This window comes from Hevea brasiliensis, chromosome 9 (assembly GCF_030052815.1).
Source record: "Hevea brasiliensis isolate MT/VB/25A 57/8 chromosome 9, ASM3005281v1, whole genome shotgun sequence".
Lineage (NCBI taxonomy): Eukaryota > Viridiplantae > Streptophyta > Magnoliopsida > Malpighiales > Euphorbiaceae > Hevea > Hevea brasiliensis.
In genome coordinates, this window is record NC_079501.1 from 4,674,107 (window position 1) to 4,695,341 (window position 21,235).

Genomic DNA, 21,235 nt, shown 5'->3' on the forward strand with positions numbered 1-21,235 from the left:
AAACTTTTTGTATAAATAAAAAATTACATAAATTAATAATTTAAATTTATTATTTTCATTTAATAGCTAAAAATAAACAAATTAACATATTAATTTATTAGTGCATCATAAAAAATCATCATAATTAAATTAAATATTTAAATTTAAACTTATATATTTATTATATACACATGAAATTTATATTAAATACTCTTTAAAAAATTATTTTTTATATATATTTAAGAATATGTTTGAATGGAGTTAGAATTTTTTTAAATTTAATTTAAAGTTAACATAGTTTTAAACAATTAAACATATTTTTTAAAATTATTTTTTTAAATGTGTGATTTTTTTATAAATTAAATTTCTAGCCATGATCTAGGTTCTAAAAATTTTCTAGCTCGAATCGAAAATATTATTTAAACGAAAACATTTTAACAATAATGGCTTGAAAATTTAAAATTTAACTTCTAATATTGTAAATAAAGTTTGTATGGACATCATTAACCTAGAGGCATATAGAGAAATCATCAAATCAATCAACTCGGTTAATTTGAACAAATTCAAACTGAAATTAGTAATTTTATATATTTAAATATTAATTATAATTTAAAAATAATTATAAATTAAATTTTCAATTTAAATTTTGAGTTCACGTAAAAATATCAAATGCAAACTGAATATATATATAATAATTTTATTTTTTTTATTTTTTACTAAATAATATATTATATATTAATAGTTTATTTTTTAATTAATGTATGATAATATGTGAAAAAAATTTAATAAAAATTAAATTATAAAAATTTAAAAAATATTAAAATAAATAAAAGCTATCCAAACTAAATTCAACGTGATTAATATAAAAATTAAACATAAATAATTTTATAATTTTATTTATAAATTTTAATTTCAATATTATTAAAATTAACTTTTTTATTTTAATTTAAAAAATATATTAAACTCGCCCAAATCGATATGTACACTCTGCATACCCGCTGTTGGTTGAATTTTCTTTTCTTAGAGAGAGAGAGTGAGAGAGGGGGAGAGAGAGAGAAAAAAAAAAAAAAACTATTCTTTTTCACACAGAAATGAGGGTGTTAAATTTAATGCTCTTCATATTCATAAAACCGTGAACTTTATTATAAATTATAAAAAATGAATTTCACTTTTCCAGGATTTTTTTTTTTCTCCAAACTGAGAGCACACTCTAAATGGATTTTACAATTTTCCCAGCAATTGGATTTGCTTTGCTTATCATGTTTTCCTTTGAGAAGAGAAGAAAGCGACGGCAGTTGTTAGGGACAATATAGTAATTCTAATGATTTTCTGTGATGGGTATTTGCGAATATCCAGTGCCCTATCTCCCTGGAGATTCCGGTTCTAGACTCCTCTGGTCTCACTGGGGAAGGAAGAGACATCCTTTTTATCTCTTAAGAGAATACCTCAACTGTCGAATTCGAGGACTCAATGGTTTGTTCCTACATCTTTGTTGTGTGACTTTATCGTTTTGATTAGTTTCACTCTTATTTATGGTCTGCTTTACACAATTTTAATTTTTTAGTTTTCCTGTTCTTTCTAGATAGTGATTGCTCAATCTTTTAATTTCCTGTTTCTGGTTTATCTTCAATTGCTCTTGTGTCTGGCTGTATTATATATACTGGTTTAATGGGTGCCTGCTGACGTACTGTTTATTTTATTTTATTTTTTATAATTTCATTATCTGTGTATAATTGCATATTCAATCTCTGAAAGTTCTTTTTTTTTATTATTATTATAATTAAGAGTTTTGTTCTTTGTTAGCGATTTTTATGAATCCCAGAATGTGGCTCTATTTTGTTTGGTTTTGATTTAGCATGATGAGAACTCTGCTAGTTCCTTCACCTGAATGATTTAATTTTTTATGGAATTGATTCGAGAAATATTTGGATGAGGAGGTCGCTTTCGAAGGAAAGACCAAGGTGTTGAACTCAGGACTTCAACAGTCCCACCTATAATAAACTGACTTAATCCCAATTGATAGAGAAGAAATTTTTACTGTATGTTGGGAACTGCTTTACTTAAATTTAAGAGTTTCTTAATGTTATAGTAAATCTGATTTCCCATTTGTCTTTTGGTGGTTGATTTTTATTTCCTGCTTCTATGATGTTCATGGCTACTGGACTTCTTCTTTCCTTTCTATGAAAAATATTTTTTTTCCTCACAAGTATTGAGGGTTGTAGTCTTCTCTCTGTGATTTTCTGCTTTTCTTCTGAGTTTAGTGTTTGAGCATGCCTTATTTGGATTGGAGGATCAGAGGCCAGATTACTGTATCCATTCCATAGTTGTTGCCACAGGAAAATTAATTGTTGAAATTGTATATTTGTTTGGTGGTCTTCGGTGATCTTTTGTACCGGATAGACTGCCAGATTTCCACTTCTGTTGTTCCACTCCTCTGCAAACTTCTGTTTTTGACTTTTGAAGAAAGAATCAAAGTTGAGATTCCTGTAATTTGTCTTTAGTGCTTGAATTTTGGGGAATGTACCATAATCAATCGTTCTCTCTCTTTTCAATCATTTCAACTATTCTTATCAGTTTGCTTAGGTTCTAGCCATTCTATGTCTAATTTTCTGTTTCTCTTTTGTTGGTTCTTGTTATACTACCGTCATATAGTGCTTGCTGCTGGGTAATCTTGATAAAAGAACAAGAGGATTGTTTCTTGCATGGTGAGTTAAAGTTTCTCAAGTCTCTGATGCTAAGGCAATACTCTTTGTTTGCATGCCAAATTGGGAAGTTCATATGGTTCTAATACAAATCTCAAGAAGTGTGTGCAACTTTGTCTTAGTGTGCAGGCTTTTACTATTCTTGTGATACTCATGGTTTTGTTGAAATGAACTTTCAGATGGAAGCACAAAATCCTCAACATGCACAAATTATTGGAATAAATGTTGATGTTCCTGATGGGGGGAGCAATGTTGGGGGCAGTAAGATATGTGGGGAAGCACCTTGTGGATTCTCAGATGCTGGAGTTAACTCCAAAGATGCCAAAGAACGATCTGCTTCCATGCGCAAGCTCTTGATAGCAGTGGCACTTTGTGTAGTCTTCATGAGTGTTGAAGTAGCTGGTGGCATCAAAGCTAACAGTCTTGCAATATTGACTGATGCTGCGCACTTGCTTTCAGATGTTGCAGCCTTCGCTATCTCCTTGTTCTCTTTGTGGGCAGCTGGCTGGGAAGCCACGCCCCGTCAGTCCTATGGATTCTTTAGGGTTGAGATTCTAGGTGCATTGGTTTCCATACAGCTCATATGGTTGCTTGCAGGGATTTTGGTATATGAAGCCATTGCTAGGCTCATTGATGATACAGGTGATGTAAACGGCTTTGTAATGTTTATAGTTGCTGCATTTGGTCTGGTGGTGAATGTCATCATGGCTCTTTTGTTGGGTCATGATCATGGCCATGGCCATGATGATCACAATCATGAGACCAGGCACAGCCTTGGGAAGAAAATTACCACTCATTATCACCACCACCACCACCACCACCATCATGAGGAGCACTTGAAAGATGAGCACCGTCATCAAGAGGAGCACTCAAAAGATGAGCACCATCCTGTGTCTGAAGAAAATGCTGTGCCATTGCTGGATAAAGGAAAAGGCAAGCATGGGAAAAAACAATGGAACATAAACATACAAGGGGCTTATCTCCATGTACTTGGGGATTCCATTCAGAGTATTGGTGTAATGATTGGAGGTGCAGTCATATGGTATAAGCCTGAGTGGAAGATAGTTGACCTGATCTGCACTTTAATTTTTTCAGTCGTAGTTTTAGGTACGACGATCAAAATGCTGCGCAACATACTTGAAGTCTTGATGGAGAGCACTCCAAGAGAGATAGATGCAACAATGCTAGAGATGGGGCTGTTGGAAATGGAGGAAGTGGTGGCCATTCACGAGCTGCATATATGGGCCATCACAGTGGGCAAGGTCCTCTTGGCTTGTCATGTTAAAATCAGACCAGAAGCAAATGCAGACATGGTTCTGGACAATGTGATAAACTACATCAGAAGGGAGTACAATATTAGTCATGTTACCATCCAGATAGAGCGGTAGTGGAGGAAATGGATCAACTCGTATTATCTGGGGCCTCTTGTTTCTGAAACTTCCAGTTTTTCCATCATGTGGGTGGCGATATGTTATCTCTGCAGTGGTAGCTTTGAGTATTGATCTTTAAAAGTGATATTTAGGTGGTAGATATAAAAATGTTATCATTTAGACTATTATTTGTATGACTGCTGCTGGTTTATGTAATATATCTTGATCTTGCATTACAGAATTTCTCTCTTTGAGTTCCTTGAATCCTTGCTTTCTTGTCATCTCATACAAATTACCAAATAGGTGTCACATGTGCAAACATTATTCATCCTGTAGGCCGAAATTTTTCTGAGACTTGGAATGGAGCTTGTATCGTCTTCAATACGATACATCCAGTCACTGGGAGTTGGGTCTACCACTGATAATTCACAAGTGTCACAAGAATTGTTTGGTGAAATCACAGCTGGGTGCATGATGCTGGGAAGTGGGGGCGCTTGTGGCATCCAGTGGAGTAAATAAGCTTTGTTGCTCCCCAAGGGCTCTGCCTTCTACTGTGAAGTAATGGGCAGGAGACTCAGTAACTTCACCTATAGAACAGAAGGTTCCTCAACCTAGTGGGGAGAAGACAAGGTTATCTTGCTGGTAAGTTATTCTCTAGGTGCGCTAGAAGTTTATCAATGAGCTTGAACTGCAAGACAATTTCAAACATCTGCAGTGCTATTGAGAATGGGAATACCTCGGGTTGTGGCTTGAACCTTAACGTATACCATAGTTTGTTTTTTATTATGGGTGGTAAATAGACGCCCCATATCAAAATGGATCATAAACATTATCAAACAAAGTATGGTGTTTGAAGCTGGGAATTTATTAAATTGTATTTGTCTTCTTCGTAAATTTTCGAGTTTCATAAATCTTTGATACTTCTGCTTATAATATTTTGTCAAAGTCTCTGAGCTGTTTGATTGCTTTTCTTGATGTGGAAAGGAGGATGCTAGCATGTGAGACGATGAATGAGAAGGAATAATTTTAATGGAAAAATACAATTAAACGCCTTACAAGACAGGGTTGAAGCTAATGAAACTGCAGACACTGTGGAAGGTGTGATAGCAACCAGCGGGTTAATTTTAGGGGTGGCCCTTCTTAAAATTTGTCTCTGCTAGTGCTAGGCTTCTCTGAAATTGAGAGATATGGTGCCTTGATCATCAGGTAATCTACCAACCAGTCAGTACGAAAGGACCTTGTGAAGCTGTACATGATTGTTTAGCAATTTCCCTGCTTTGCTATAAAAGGTAGAACACCATCGAGAAAGGGATTTCATAACAGTGGAGAAATCCATTTCGTATTGGTTTAATAGCATCTTAAATATATGGATTGAGGCATTCTAATAGATTATTTTTCCAAAATTATTAAAGAAAAAAAAAACGGGAGCTTTCAGTGCAGATAAGATATGACTAAACAAAGCTGGACGAAGCTGCAATATGCAGAAGATTAATCAAAGTAACACTGGAAAGGGGCATTGAACAAAAAGGGGTTGAAGAGATTGAGAAAGGAAAATCAGAGGAAATGATACGAATCTGGGGCCTCATCTATTCCGCTCGTGCTTCTCTTGGTGACAAAATTTCCAGTCCCGACACATTTAATGAAAATCTTGCCATCATCTAGTGCCATACGACCCTACCAAAATTTTCAATTATCAATTCCAAGCAAGCTAACCATTTCTGTAATACAACAGTGAATTGAGCTCACATGTGATAAATTGAAATTTTCACAAGAACATGCACTTCATTCATAGTGAATCATAAACATAAAATTTATATAAGATTTTTTAAGTGCAGCCAGTAGCAAGTAGCAACACTCCAAAGGTTGTCATAATCGTGCTGGTGGAGACCATGTGCATTGTATATATCAACTGAAGGGTAAAAAGGGAGACCGTAAGTAAAATAGGGGTATATACCCTTAGATTGGAAAAATATAAATTTAAAAAAAAAATTACGTGTATGGAAGGACTTACTTTCCAAAGCTTTTTAGTCTTTTATCCTTGGTGTACGCATATGAGAGAGGAGTCCCCACAACTCAGTCCCCGCTGCCGGACAAAACTGCCACCGCCAATAATGCTTGGGATTTTGTAAACCAGACAACTCTCCGTCTCTATACTATATCCTCTCTCAGTTGTCTAATTGTTTTCCACCTTTCGTTTCTCACCATACTCCTACCCTCTTTCTATTCTTTTCTTTTTTCACCGTTATTTGTTTTTACTCATCTTCAGACATCAATTCACTTGGGCTGCATTTCTGGTTGCTTGTTCTCTCTCTCTCTCTCTCTCTCTCTCTTTCTGTCCTGTGTAGTTCTTGAAAGCATTTAATATTATTCTCCATTTAAGAGTATCGACAGCATCAGAAAACAAAGGAATATATTCGTGCTTGTATATGGGGTCTCTCCTTCTTTGGGTGTTATCACTTACCACTGAAAAAGAGAAAAATGACATTACTAAGCGAGATTTAATTCATCTGCCTCGATAAAATCTGTTATTTTTATGTAGCTCAAGTTTTAGATATGTATTCATACAATTAAATTGTAACTTAATTCAAAAATTTTACAGTGCCATTTGAATTGAAATAAAAAGTGAGATATATGTTAATTTTGATAATTTTATGAAGTATTTAAAAAATATACTGAATTTTAAGTGGTTATGTTTGACTTTTTTTATAATTTTTTTTATATTATGTGTAAATATAGATCTTACGATTCAATTATTAAATTTAATTGCATGCTATAACAAAATCACTTAGCGAAATAGCTTTATTTTTAATTGGCATTTTAAAATCGCTTCTTTCTCTCCATTCTTGCTTTCAAATCCAATCTCAAAATTGAGAAGTCTATATTTTGGTCGATTATCTTAAGAAGTGAAGATATGCTTTGGGGCTTAAACATGTCATCATTTTTAGAAAATCTATATATTTTAAAATTTAATGATTGGAGTGAAAATTTATAATTTATTGATTTTGGGTAAATTTTGGATATTATTTCTCAATTTTGAATATTATTTCTTTGTATTGGGTTTTCTTGTTATTTAGCAAAAATTGAAGTACAAAAGAGGAATAATTGAGATAAAATTTATATATATCTGTTCATTATATATAATAGGTATTTGTTGAATTTTTTTTTAAAAATAGGTATTAAATTAATGACGAGTTAATTTCAAAATAATAATAATAATAATAATAAGTTATTATTATTATTATTAAAGTAATTTTTTTCACATTTAGAACAACAAGATTTCAATTTGTGGACAATTTTTTTTTTCCTTTCAGAATTTCATGTTATATTTTTTTTGAACTAAAATATCTAATATATAAATAACTCTTAGAAAGTTAAATATGTGAATTTATTAAATATATGTTTATTTTTAATTTATTATTAATTAATAATTAAAATTTTAGGAGAGATGATAGCCCCTTCCATTGAATCCATCATTAAGCGAAACCTAGAAATCATCACGGCCTTCATTTGTTGGGGCAGGTTAAAAAAAAAATGTACATATAATTAAAAACTTTTAAGTTAATATTTATTATTTTTATATCATAATTTACACTCTGTAATTTTTTAAAGGTTTATTAGAAAAAAATTCAAAATTTTAAAATATTTATAATTATAATCAAAATTTTAAATTGTATTTATTATATTTTAATTAGTTATTACAATGATAATTAAAAAAGAATAAATTGAATTTGAAAAAATTAACATTAAATTACAATATAATCAATGAAGCTTTATTTAATTAAAAAATAATTAATTGATTCAAACTTTACATTTAAATATTTTTTATTTATTATATAAAATATATTTTATATTTTATTTTTAGTTCAAATTTTATAATAATTTTTTTCAATTAAAATACATTTTAATATAATAAATAATTCAAAATTTATATAATAATAATAATAATAATAAAATAACTATAAAATAATCACACCGTAAATTTTTTTTCTTCTATTTGTCAATTGCACAAAATAATCACACTCTAATAAAATAATCATTAAAATTATAGACTGAATATAATTATACTAATATTTTTATTTTTATTATCAGGTTTATTAATTTAAAAAAAATTAACTGTTGTTTTTATTTACAAAATTACGATCGATTTTGATAATTATTGTATAGTTCATACTCGGTTTGTAATTTTAATGATTGTTTTATTATGATGTAATTATTTTATATAATTGACAACTTAAAAAAATTTTTACAATGTGATTATTTTATAATTATTTTAATATTATTATGTAGTTTTTAAATTTTTTATTATATTAAAATATATTTCAATCAATAAAAATATTTTTAGTCTAAAATTTAATTAAAAATAAATATAAAATATATTTTATAATATAAAATATATTTTTATAATAAATAACAAATATTTAAATATAAAGTTTAGACTATTTTATTAATAAATAAAATTTTAAGAATTATATTATAATTTATTATCAACTTTCTTAAATTTAAATTTATCTCTTTAATTATAATTGTGATAATTAATTAAAATTCGATTATAATATGCACAATTTAAAATTTTACCTACAGTTTTCAATTTTTTTTTCTAATAAAATTCTTAAAAAAAGAAACGTTAGGTAACACCATCCAAATAAAAGGGTGAGATTGAATCCAAATAGAAGTTAACGGACTTAATTGAATGTAAAAAATTATTAAAAGCCTATTTGACAATTAAACCTAACTTGAGGGGGGCAATTTGAGGCTTTAGCCTAGTTATTACTACATTATTCTGTCAGCTTCACAATGGAATGTTGGTACCTGGGTGAGGGAGAATTGAAGGCACTTGCAACTTCCGCTCAGCTGTGATGGAGAGGCGCAAAGGCCCCATTGATCCTTGTGTATGTTACTTTTCTCATACTAGTACCTTTCTTAAATTTAGCTCTCTCTCTTTCCTTGAATTCCTTTAATAGAGTCCAGATATGGACTGCATTTACTTCTTCAAACGCTTGCATATAACGCTTTGTGTTGTTTTACTGGAAATGCTAATATCTGCTTCGCTGTTTCTCCTCTTTAACATTCTGTTCTTATTCTTCTTTTGTTCTCCCTCTCCTTTGAGACTGAATCCTCCATCCCATCCACCCAGCCCAAGAATTTCCCTTGTTTCGTTTCTTTTCTTCACAATTCTTTTTCCTATTTTCTGTTTTTCTTGCAGTTCTTAGGTAAACATTTGGATGTAGAGGGCTTAGAACGAGGATATGCAAACACAGAAAGCTTGAGATTTGAAGAACCTCAGTTCTTAATGCCAAGTTTGGAAGACAAAATGCCTTTTCTTCAAATGTTACAAAGTGTGGAATCCCCACCATTTTTCCCCTTCAAAGGGCCATGGGATATTAACGCTTATATCACTGAAACGGACACCCAGATTCAAGCGCTAGAGCTTGAGAGTTGTGTGACTCATGACATAGCTGATTTACACTCACCAGTCAAATCTGAAACCAAAGGACTTCAGAACCCACATTCAGATTCCTGTCTTGAAGATGTAAGCCCCGAGTCTAACCAAAGACAAGCCAACTCAATAGGATGCTTCTGCAAAGAACAAAACTCAGTCTCCTCGTTTCCATGGACTTACCCACAAACCATGCTCAACGAGACCCACTTTTCTAAATCTTCTCTGGTAGTCCCCAGGGAGCGAAGAAAGCGAAAGCGAACAAGGCCAACGAAGAACAAAGAAGAAGTAGAGAATCAGCGCATGACCCACATTGCCGTCGAACGTAACCGCCGTCGACAAATGAACGACCACCTCAGCTCTCTCCGCTCTCTCATGCCCCCCTCCTACGTTCAAAGGGTAATCACGAACATCAAAAAATACGCCTTCCATTCACTGTCTTTGTTTTCGATAATTCAATCTTTAGGTTAACAAATTGAAAATCTTTTAATTCTTGGTGTCAAAAATTAAAAGTTCAATCTTTATTAACTGTTCGCCCCTTTTGTTTATTGGGTTAAAGGGTGACCAAGCGTCGATTATAGGAGGTGCAATAGACTTCGTGAGGGAACTAGAGCAGCTTCTACAGTCTCTGGAAGCGCAAAAGAGAATGAGAAAAACAGAAGCAGCAGCGACCTCCATGGGCATTTCATCGAACGGATTGTTTACGCCGCAGGCAGAGTGTAATTTCCCAAGGGATGGCAGCAATTGCGAAGAGGAAGTGAAGAGAAAATCAGAGGCCGCGGAGATAGAGGTGACAGCCACACGAAACCATGTAAATTTAAAGATTCAGTGTGAAAGGAGGACAGGCCAGTTGCTGAGAGCTATCGTTGCATTGGAGGATCTTAGGCTTATAGTTTTGCGCCTTAACATCACGTCTTCTGAAACTACAGTTCTTTATTCATTCGATCTTAAGGTACCTTTCCTTCGCTGTTTCTTTTGGTCAACCAGTTTGACTTCCCTCAATCTCCCAAACCCTAATTACCTAATTTCTTTTTTTTACTTTTTAAATATTTTGTGGTTACAATACAACAACGGTAGAGAGAAGATAACTGTAAGCTGGAATCAGCGGATGAAATAGCAGCAACAGTTGATCAAATATTCAGCATTATCAACGGCAACTGATTGGTCAAATGATACTAGCAGGCAAGAGAAGCAGTAGCTGACTCTATAATTCTGAGTTCCCTTTCACAGGGTAGGTGTTTAAAACAGAGAAGAAAAGCTGGAACTGGGTTTGTGGGGATGGTAGATGGGGAACATAAACACAAGGCTGCTCCATTAATTGTCTCCAGAGGCACAAAGCTGATACGTTTACTGCTCAAGTTTTTATTTTTTCTTTTTAAGTTTATTATCTCTTGCCAGAGATAGCTGGTAGATTAGAATATGGGTGTGATTTGGGATGTTCCATTGGTGGGGCTGAGATTGCTTGGTCAAAGAGAGTGGGCCTATAATGCTATGTACAAAATATATATTATATATAAGGTGTGAATTTGGGGTATATTATTTTATATCTGATGATGACAAATTGCAAATGATGCTTCTCTTTTCCAATTAACTTTAGGATGATATGGATGTTTCATCACCATATATTGTCCCAGTGTCTACTGCACCTCCTCTGTTTCGTACCCTCCTTTTCTGCTTCAGCTGGCTTTTGTACAAATTCGATTCGATCCCTTCTGGCTTCTGCTTTGTTTGGTGTTGATTTTTTTTTTAAATATAATACCAATAAAATTGTTTTGTAGAACGGGACTTCGATTTGCCTAATGAAGCTTTGTATTTTCTAGCCTAGCTCCACCAAGAGCAGTAGGCTTGGGGTTGAATGTCTCCACATTTCTTGAGTTTTGATATTACAATTCTATTGATTTTGCACATGCGATACGTGTGACGTGTAAAGGGCGCTCGATTGGAATGGGGAAAGTCAAAGAGCGAGGGAAAGGCAAGCAAAGTTCCAAGTCTGTGAAAATAGTCATACGGGTGAGAGAGAGAGAGAGAGAGAGCCACAATAGCACAGTAGCACACATCCCCATGTGCAACAGCAAAAAGAACGTCTGGTCAGGGGCATATAACCTATTCACTATTCACCTTCATTTATTTCTATAGCCCGTCTCATTAGTCATTTTTGCTCCTTTGAGTCTCTTCTTTTCACAGGTTTCCTCTTGTTTGCCTTGGACAAGGACGTCACTCCCAATACCATAGATCATCATATAGTTTTACGACCATCCATTTTTAGATTTTATTAACCCACTGTACCTGCTACTACCTTGATTAGCATTTGGTTTCCATCGCAACATTGAACCCTTTTGTCTTTAATCAGAAATTTCAGTCATTTTTCAAATTACTTTCCACAAAAATTCTAAATTTTTGAGACCACTGTTTAATTGTCTCCATTTTATTTCTGTCTAAAACAGTGACTTTATAAAAGGTGGGATTCCAATGTCCTGATTACATATGAATAAGAATTTCTTTTATAAAGTTTTTTGAATTAAAAAATTACTTAAATACTCTTATTTAAAAATATAAAAAAAGAGATTATGACAAATAGCACTTACACTCTACTCACTTAGGAAAACGTATTAATTAGTATTTAAAGTTTAATATTATCATAAATAATAATTCAGCTCAAGGGGTAAATAAATTCATATAGATTAGTAAAATATTAAACGAGGTTTTGAGCCAAATAGTTCCATCGTAAACATGTGTTCATAGTGTATGTTAAAAAATTATATCTCAGCTCATCTCCTATTCTTGGAGGAAAAACTTAAAAAAAAAAAAAAAAGAAGGGAAATCTAGGGGAACTCAGGCAACTGCAGCCTTGATAATGATGGATCCAAAAAGGACATTGGGGCAAGAATTTGGAATACGGGACTGTTTTATTTGGAATGGAGAGCCCACCATGATTTGCTTTTCTAAATTTACAATTATTAGCATTAGACTTTGGATATTGTTATTTTCTCGAGATTTATATTTTATCTAACGAAAAAGAATTGTTCTGGTAGCAGTATCAGAAGAAGAACAAGTTGAAAAATCAAAGAAAACGCCGTCAGCCCTGCAAATTTTTAAAAAGCAAAAAATCTGTCCGAGACTTTTGCTTTCCGTTTTGGCTCTTTTTCCGCAGTTAACTGCTTTGCTCCTCTCATCGCTTTAACGTAATGGCTGAACAGTAAACCATTCCAAGTAAAATTTAAATTGAATTGACCAATAATCCATTGGATTAGTGAAAGTAATCTGCATCTTAAGCCAAACTTTATTAGTAAGATCAGGAATTTAAATTTTAGAATCACCGCTGTAAAGAGAGTTTTACTTAAATATTATCCGGCTTAAACATGAAATAATTTCATTTACATAAGTAGGTGGAAGCTTTATATGGTGCAAACAAAAAAAAAATAAATTTATTACTTATTAATTATTTTTTAGTATTTTAATTATTCAATTCGATTTATTAATATTTAACATAAAAAATTTAAAATAACCGAATGATAAAGGTTTTATCCCTTTTGTTATAATTGTCGTTTTTAATGCTCCAGGGTATCGTTTTATACCCAACAAACCCAAGATTAAAATCACTAATCTCTTAATGTTTCATGGGCCAATTTTCTCAAAGTGAGCTTTCGGTGCTTGTGGCCTCAACTCTTTCTCCACCCATTGAAATCCCAAGTTCCAACGAAAAGAAAGAAGTTTCATGTACGAGCAGCAACAGCCACAAATTCCAACGGCAGCCCATTATCCCACCCTCAGTTCTCAAATAGAAAAATTCCCCCATGATCATCCTCATCTTCTTCTTTTCTAGCCCTGCATCACCCACCTGCAGCCCAGTCAACGAAGAACAATAGTTTATGGAATAACTCCGAAGTCGCGACTCACCATGATGTATATAGCAGCAGATAAGTCAATGGAAAGGTCAAAACGTCAAAAATGAGTTCTGAATTGTGATTGTCTAGCGTCAGTCACGCTTTACCGGAGAGTGCGCGTGTGAAGCACTTACCTTTTTGTAGGTTGTATTTGGTGTATAATTGTACGGTTGCATTGATATGTGTTTTCTCTTTTTGAAATGTGTACGATAGCTTTCGGTAGACTGTACATTCGATTTAAATTAAATTGAATTAAATTTTTTTTAATTATAAATTAAATTAAATTTAATTATTAAAATTAAATTATTATATTTTAAAAATAAATTAAAATAAAATAAAATAAATTAAATTATATCAAACTCCTTTATTTTAATTCAATTTGATTTGAATTAATTAATTTTCAAGTTTTGATAAAATTTATAATTTAAATTTAATTTTTAAGTTATTTAATTTAATTATAATTATAATTTAAATTTAATAATTATTAATTAATAAAATTAAATAATTTATATATATATAATTACATAGAATTCATAGATTTTTTATAAAAATAAATCACTTTAAAAATTAATAAAGTAATTTAATTTGATTTGATTCAATTAATTTTTTTTTTCTAAAATCAAATCAAAATAATTAAACTTTTTAGAATATAAAACTGAATCAAATTAAATTATCTTAAAAATTAAATTAAATTTCTAAATTAAAATAATTCGATTCAATTTATTCAGTTCAAATTAAATAATACTCATCTCTCTTCTGGCGTAATCTATTCTTAGTCAACGGTTCAACGCCTTTCCACTTTATAAGGTCTGTTTGGTATTACTATTGAAATTACAGTCGAAAAAATTACTATTTTAATTATATTAATCGAAGAATATTAAAAAATAATTAAAAATTAAATTTAATCAATTTTAATCATAAAAATATTAAAATAATAAAATAATTTTTTTTAAAATTAATTTTCTTAATAATATTTAAAATAATATTTTTATTAAACAAATAATTTCAATATGTGAAACTCAATGCTAAACAGAACTGTAATTTTCATATCATAATTACTTTGATTTTTTGGGTCCTGGGCCTTCTATTTTGAAGATAGGGTTAAGGCTTTTTACTTGGTTTTTTTTTTTTCAATTGAGGCAGGGTCTTATAATTTGCTACTTTTCTCAATAAATCTCTATTCTAACTTTTTATTAAAAAATTAAAATTACTATTGTATCCCTCTCATTTGTTTGATTTTTAAATTTGAATTGCATGTGCTAGAGTCACTTTGGTTTCTTTAAGAGGTATTTGATGGTCAAAATTTAATATTCTTGTCCCATTTTTTATGTAGGAAAGTTTTCCTAAAATTTATTATAAAATATTATCATTTTTAATTATAATTTTTAAAAATTTAAAACTAAAATAGAACTATGATTATAATTTCTCTATTAGAAATATATATTATTTAAACAAGCCATAACAACATTATAAATATTTAATTATATATTAATATAATAATTTTTTTTAATAATTACATAATATAAGTATTATTAAAAAAAATAATTATTTAAAAATATAATATATGACAAAATGTAATTTTAATAAATTTAAAAATTATAGTTATTAAAAATTAAATACTTTATTTATTTAATGAATTTACTTTATTGAGTGATTGCATAATCAAATTCCCCTTAATTTAATCGTACCCAATATAGGGATGGCAAGAGAATGAATTTTTTTCCAGATACCTAATCAGATCGAATTTTATTATAATAGACTTATGTATTATATAATTCAGTTTGAGATAAGTTTGGAGTTGAAGAATAATATACCTAAATCAATTTATATAAATATTTAATCAATTATAAAATATATATAAAAATATATATTTTTATAATAATATTTTTTATTTTTATATGTTTTAATTTAAATAAAATAGAATTTAATGAAATTATTAAAATTTTAAAATATAAATTATTAGTAAAAATAATTTTTTATGTAGATTATTAATTAAAATATATAAAATTAAATTAATTCAAATATTTTCGTATAATAATAATCGAATTTTAGATGAGGTGGAATAGTTAAAAATAAATTTTAATTATATTTAAAACAATTTAAATTTTAATAGTTTGAATATGATAATTTCCGTTATTCGTTGTCATCCCTGTTCAGGAGATGAGATTGCATGCCAATAATGCGAGGACGTGGCATCAGATTATACAACTATATTTAAAGGTGAGTATTCAGTTCAAATCGAATTGAATTGAATCAAATTAAATCATAAAAATCAAATTACATATTTTAGAAAATTGAACTGAATCAAAATGGATGAAAAATTAAATCGAAACGAACTGCTCTATTTTTATTCGGTTCGATTTAAACTGATCGATTTTGATTTTTAATTAATTTTTTAATTTAGACTTAATTTTCAAGTTATTTGGTCTGATTTTGATATTGATTTGAACTCAATAACCATTAATTAATGAAATTAAATAATTTATATATATAAAATAACATACAATTCATAAATTTCCTATAAAGTTAAATCAATTCAAAAATTAATAAACCTATTAAGTTCAGTTTGATTTAATCGATTTTTTTTCTTCAAAACTAAACAGAACCAAAATAACTGAAATTTTGATAATATAAAACCGAACTATATTATATTAAAAATTAAATCAAATTATCAAATTAAGGCGATTCGATTCGATTTATTTAATTTAAATCAAATAATACTTACCCTTAACTGTGTTGACTATTTCCTTTTGCAGTTGTTATTAAGAGAATAATATTAACCTCGAAAAAAAAAATATTAACCTCGAAATGGTCAGTCGTCTCCTTCTCACTCAAATAACCTTTTTCGTTAGCTTTTTACCTTCTAAGTTTTTACCATTTCTCTTTTAAACCAGGAGTGGAAACTTGCAAGTAAATCAACCCGAAGTCATAATTAAATATAAAAAATTCATAATAGATTCCCATAATTTATTTGTGAATTTTCTTATTTCAACCGGAGTTAAACCCAAATATGTCAGACAAGACATTGGCTCTCCATCTTCACATCAATCCGTGGGTTAACAATTTGCTGGGCTTATTGAAATCAATCACCCAAGGTGATTGCCTTGTGTTTTGGGTAGACTCTTTTGCTTGGGGTCCAACTATTGAAGCCCATAATGTTGTTTTGTTGCATGAGAAAGGCGTGCCAAAAATCATATTTTTTAAAATAATTTTCTGATTTTTAGTGTGATAATCCTGTTTGAACCTATAGTTCACCCTTCTGATACATACAAAATTTCTCACTTTTCTTGCGAATTGCCACCGTAAGTCCACTATTTCCTACCCCTTTTCAGTACCTCAGCTAGAAAATTTTTCAGATAAATGGGCAGCAGAGGTCATTTTGTTGAAGAAAGACAGCAAATTTGGTCAGTAAGAGTCGAGAGGAGGAGATTTTTTTCTCCCTTTTACCGGGGGAGGGGAGGAAGAGATAATCCTATCCAATCAAACACCATTATTGGCAATCCAACAGCCATGTCAGCACTATCTGGATGAAAGGAATGAGTGGTTCCTAGCTTCGAACTTGGAGGAAGCTCCCATCTCCACATCCCCAATCAAAATTATCAAACACCTTCAACTAAACCCAGAAAAATTAGGAAAAACAAAACTAATAAATAAAAAAATCCCTATATTTTAACGTTTCTGCATTTGCTCTCTTTAGAATTAGAGGTCACTACAATAATATAACCTGTAGGATTCACTTCAACCATGGCCTTAACTTCTTCCTCAACCTTATCAATCTCCTCTTCATCAAGCCTTGTTGACGCCAAGGCTCTTCGCCAATTAGCTGCTGCATCACCACAATGTGTGACTCTCCCCATCCTTCCTCTTCCTCCTGCTCAGTCTCAGAACCGCCCCTGGAAGACCACTGCTTATTGTGAGTCGCATGCAGATATCTATGTCACACGCATAGAAGGGGTATCTAATAATCATTTTCATTTTCTCAGGTCGTAAGATAGCCCGGAATGTTATGGCTATGGCTACAGGAGAGGCTATTGCTACACGAGAAGCTCCAGCTGAGGTTGCTACAACTGAGCTGCCAGAGATTGTCAAGACAATTCAGGAAGCTGTAAGATATATTTTTTGTTTTTATTATTTTTTTCAAGAAAAAGAAGACTTCGCATTCATGTTTTTACGTCTCTTTATGCTGAACTGGAATTGGATGTAGTTTTGACACTGAATTTTTCTTGGGTTTGCAGTGGGATAAGGTTGAAGACAAGTATGCCGTGTCTTCACTGGCAGTGGCAGCTGTAGTTGCCGTTTGGGGCTCCACTGGGATGATCTCGGTGTGGTCTCAAAAAATGCCCATTTTTCTCGTTTGATAGTTTTTTTTTTTATTTTTTTTGGTTATAATCCTTTCCTGTGATTACTTTTTTGCAACAGGCAATTGACAAGCTTCCTTTGATTCCTGGGTTGCTTGAGATTGTTGGCATTGGTTACAGTGGAGTAAGTAGGAACTTTATTAAATGATCATTTTCATGTCAAATCAAGCTAGATTTTCCATAGATTTCATTCCCCTATTAAATGTGAACCGTTGGGTACTCAACATCCAACTACTGCCTACACTCTCGATGAATTGCTGTAGTGTTCCACAAAGAATATTTTTGTATCTAATTTGCTATATGCATTAGCTGATTTTATTTATTTACTTGCAGTGGTTTGCATACAAGAACCTTATTTTCAAACCTGAGAGGTATAAGTGTACTCCAAACAGTTTGAAATATGTTATTTCACCAAGAACAGATTTTCACAGCAAATTGTAAATTTAGACTAACAGCCGTGCATGGTAAAACTGCAGGGAAGCTTTGGTAGCGAAAATAAAAGCCACATACAGCGAAATAATTGGGAGCAGCTGAAAAGGGAATCAATCCTGTGCTGCAGTGAGGTGAAGTCATTAAGTTCTGAAGCAAACATTTTGCAGGATTGCGCACAAGGAATTAAACATGCTTCATTTGGTTTGCATAGTTTTCTAACCAGAGTGAATCCATGTAATAATGAATGTTTCTCTTTATGACACATCAATTAAATATTTAGTTTCTCCACATTTTAACGTTATTTTATGCCTATAATAATCACTTTCTTTTACTATATAACCAAAATTAGAAAAGCACTCTGAACTCTGAAGATTTCTTTGGAATTTTTTTGTGACTTAGAATTTTCTCCCGTGTGTGTTGTTTGTTGGCCCACCAAGCCAAGGCATGGAAGGGAATTCATCTTTGCTTTTGGGGGTGAGGGTTGTGCTCCTCCATATGAATTTGAATGAATCTGCTAAAAGCAGTTGGTTAAGATGAAATTATTATTAATTATTTGACTTTATCGATTGCAATTTTAAAATTAAAATTAAATAATTTTTCAATATTAATTTGCAATGAATTTATTATTTATTTTCATTTATAATTTTTTAAGATATGAAATAAATAAAACTTTTTTTTTTTTTAAATGTGAAGAGTGGATTTCATATAATTGTAATATACGGTACGTATATGTATATTGAGTGTATTGAATAATTACTCTAATATAGAGAGGTGAATTAATAATTCTTGAGTTTAGTTTTAAATAAAAAAATATTTCATAATTTCATTAAAAAAGTAATTAGTAACAATTATTTTATTATTTTAAAATTTATAATTAAAATATATTAAATTTTATTTTAAATTAAATTTTAATATTTTTAATTCATATATCTTGATTTTAAATAATGAGTTCATTGGTCCCTGTGGAACAAGTAAGAGATCGCCTCCACTTTGCCCTTTTATCTTAATTGCTAATTGAACTTATTTCTTAGAATGGCTTGTAATATTACTATCATGTATTAATATGTAAATCTATATTCATAGACTATCTTGAAATTTTCATATCATATTAATTTGCCTCCAATTATCATGGCATACTGGAAATGATCGTAGAAACCTTACAAAATTAGTGTTCATGCTTGCTTCCTTATGTGGATTGAGGGTTAATTAAGTAGAAGCTGTTTCCAATATCACGCGCTTGCTTGCCCATTCCTCTATTTACTCTAAGGGTGGCAATGGAGTCTTAAGAAATCTCCCCAGTTGGATACTTTTTCAGTTCTCACATTGAAGCTAGTGGAGAGTCTTGCTGGGGCTGTATTGGATCATCAAAGTAATTCTTCAGCCTTTCACTTTGGCAAATGAAAGAATTCCCTCGATACACGCGGCATTTCATCGATCAGCTCTTTGAAAATCCCTTGGGTTTTAACCTTGTAACTAATCAGCAAATTTTCACAAGACAATTTGCAGGAATAAAAAGGAATAAATTTCCCACAAATTAATAATATATAAGAAGATCATATTTCTAATTAAGCATGTGCACTTGAAAGAAACCATAGTCTTGGCAAGCTTGGCCTATCTTTTGGACTAGGGTAGAGCGATCAGGAGCATCAAGGCCTTAGAGATCAGTGAGATCAGGAATGGAACCATCCAAGTTCTGAACTTCATTAATATATGGTCTATAAGATGAAGGTCGGATGAGTAATTTTAGGGAACATAGCTTAATGTAGACAGAAGATCAGATAAACTTGGCTTTGCAGTAGCCGTTTTAAAAAAATGTTATCCTGATCCTTACCAAGAATTCCAGGCTTTTGCGACGAACTTCGGTGTTGGTGAGTAGTGAGCTTTTGTAGTAATGGTGTGTCCCCTACTTTTGCACCTTTAGAAGATATGAAAAGGCCGATAAAATTACATCATTACTAGCCAAAATGTGTTTTACTTCTTTTCAATTAAACCATCTTCTGTAGTTGCTTATTAGCTGATTTAGTCTAGAGTCTAGACTTATTCCCAGTTAAGAAGGTTTTGGAAGTACATACAAGTAAAAAATAAGCACGGAAGTGCAAAGTTGAAATAAATGGCAGCAGAAGCAGCCATAACATCTCTATAAAACCTTGTTAATTTCTGTCAACAATGTGCTTCCTTGACGATCCTGAAGCTTTAGCAGATGGTTTACGCAGACGATTACTTCATGGATGGTGGTGGCGTCGTGCGATGCCCTATTGTTGGACTCATCACTTCAGTGCTGCAATGCTGCGGTAGAGATTTATTTTCTTCTAATTTCTTCGGATTGGGTGGATTTCATTTTTAATAGGTGTTGGGCCTTGTAGGGTGAATGAAATCTTTGATCCCTGCTAAAAACAAAAGAACTGGGGAAATGATTTGGGCCGAAGAGAAGATATCATTAGGCTCTAGCCACGCCAGACCCAGAGTATGAATCAGTCGTGGGCGACCCTCAAGCTACGATGTGCCTGGCCCAGTCATTTTTTTCCGTCCACGTTTTGGCACAACAATTGGGTACGCTTTCTCGACTAGGCAACTAATCGAGCGGCTATAATCTGCAAACAAAACCACCGTCAGTAATCGCACTGCACAAACTGCGCAAGTGTGCACTTGACTGCAATCTTCGTCCTCGTGCACTTCACCACTTTTCTACGAAACCGCCACGTAGCGCTATTAAAACTCCACGTTGGCATAACGCCATCCTCTTTTCCAACCGCCCGTACACACGCACTACCGGATAAAACCGGTTTTTGGAGAAGAGCCACGTCATGAGAGGGCCCACCCAAAGGCAAAGGTGGATGCGCTTTTACGGAGATAACCTCACGGGGTGTTGGAGTTTGTGGCTGGGATTCGAAGATGGATGTAGGCAATGGAGAAAAATAAAATTTAGAAAAAGTGCAAGGGTGGGCTTTAGCTTAATCAGCCACTAAATCTTCGCCGTCTGGCATCATGTCTCTCTTCTCTTCTCCTCTCTGTTCACCCTACCTTCCACTTCATTACAGCCTCAAATATAACTCTCTTAATTTAAAAAAAAAAA

The 21,235-nt window shown here is 31.9% G+C and overlaps 3 protein-coding genes and 1 long non-coding RNA gene across 5 annotated transcripts; 3 read left to right on the forward strand and 1 right to left on the reverse strand.

The window, feature by feature from the left end:
- Positions 1-1,211: 1,211 nt before the first annotated feature.
- On the forward strand, positions 1,212-4,292 carry LOC110672656 (metal tolerance protein 1). 2 transcript variants are annotated; one of them, XM_021835494.2, is made up of 3 exons: positions 1,212-1,452; positions 2,632-2,684; positions 2,861-4,292. In XM_021835494.2, the coding sequence occupies exons 2-3, from the start codon at positions 2,682-2,684 to the stop codon at positions 4,067-4,069; spliced, it is 1,212 nt and encodes a 403-aa protein (XP_021691186.2). In that variant the 5' UTR covers positions 1,212-1,452; positions 2,632-2,681; the 3' UTR covers positions 4,070-4,292. The 2 variants fall into 2 exon arrangements, with proteins under 2 accessions (XP_021691186.2, XP_021691178.2); XM_021835486.2 differs by lacking the exon at positions 2,632-2,684.
- Positions 4,293-5,351: 1,059 nt separating this feature from the next.
- Positions 5,352-6,577, reverse strand: LOC131182964 (uncharacterized). Its single transcript, XR_009151113.1, has 2 exons — positions 6,063-6,577; positions 5,352-5,960 (listed from the first exon to the last, which is right to left on the reverse strand). It is a non-coding gene; the product is annotated as an uncharacterized LOC131182964 (long non-coding RNA).
- Positions 6,578-8,778: 2,201 nt separating this feature from the next.
- LOC110672649 (transcription factor bHLH57) lies at positions 8,779-11,022 on the forward strand. The gene is made up of 4 exons (XM_021835476.2): positions 8,779-8,940; positions 9,255-9,887; positions 10,048-10,440; positions 10,566-11,022. Exons 1-4 carry the CDS (start codon positions 8,908-8,910, stop codon positions 10,647-10,649), a joined length of 1,143 nt encoding a protein of 380 aa, XP_021691168.1. The 5' UTR covers positions 8,779-8,907; the 3' UTR covers positions 10,650-11,022.
- A 5,916-nt stretch (positions 11,023-16,938) lies between these two features.
- On the forward strand, positions 16,939-18,463 carry LOC110672641 (protein CURVATURE THYLAKOID 1B, chloroplastic). The gene is made up of 6 exons (XM_021835462.2): positions 16,939-17,285; positions 17,356-17,477; positions 17,608-17,694; positions 17,792-17,854; positions 18,064-18,101; positions 18,207-18,463. The coding sequence occupies exons 1-6, from the start codon at positions 17,117-17,119 to the stop codon at positions 18,262-18,264; spliced, it is 537 nt and encodes a 178-aa protein (XP_021691154.2). The 5' UTR covers positions 16,939-17,116; the 3' UTR covers positions 18,265-18,463.
- The last annotated feature ends 2,772 nt before the right edge of the window (positions 18,464-21,235 follow it).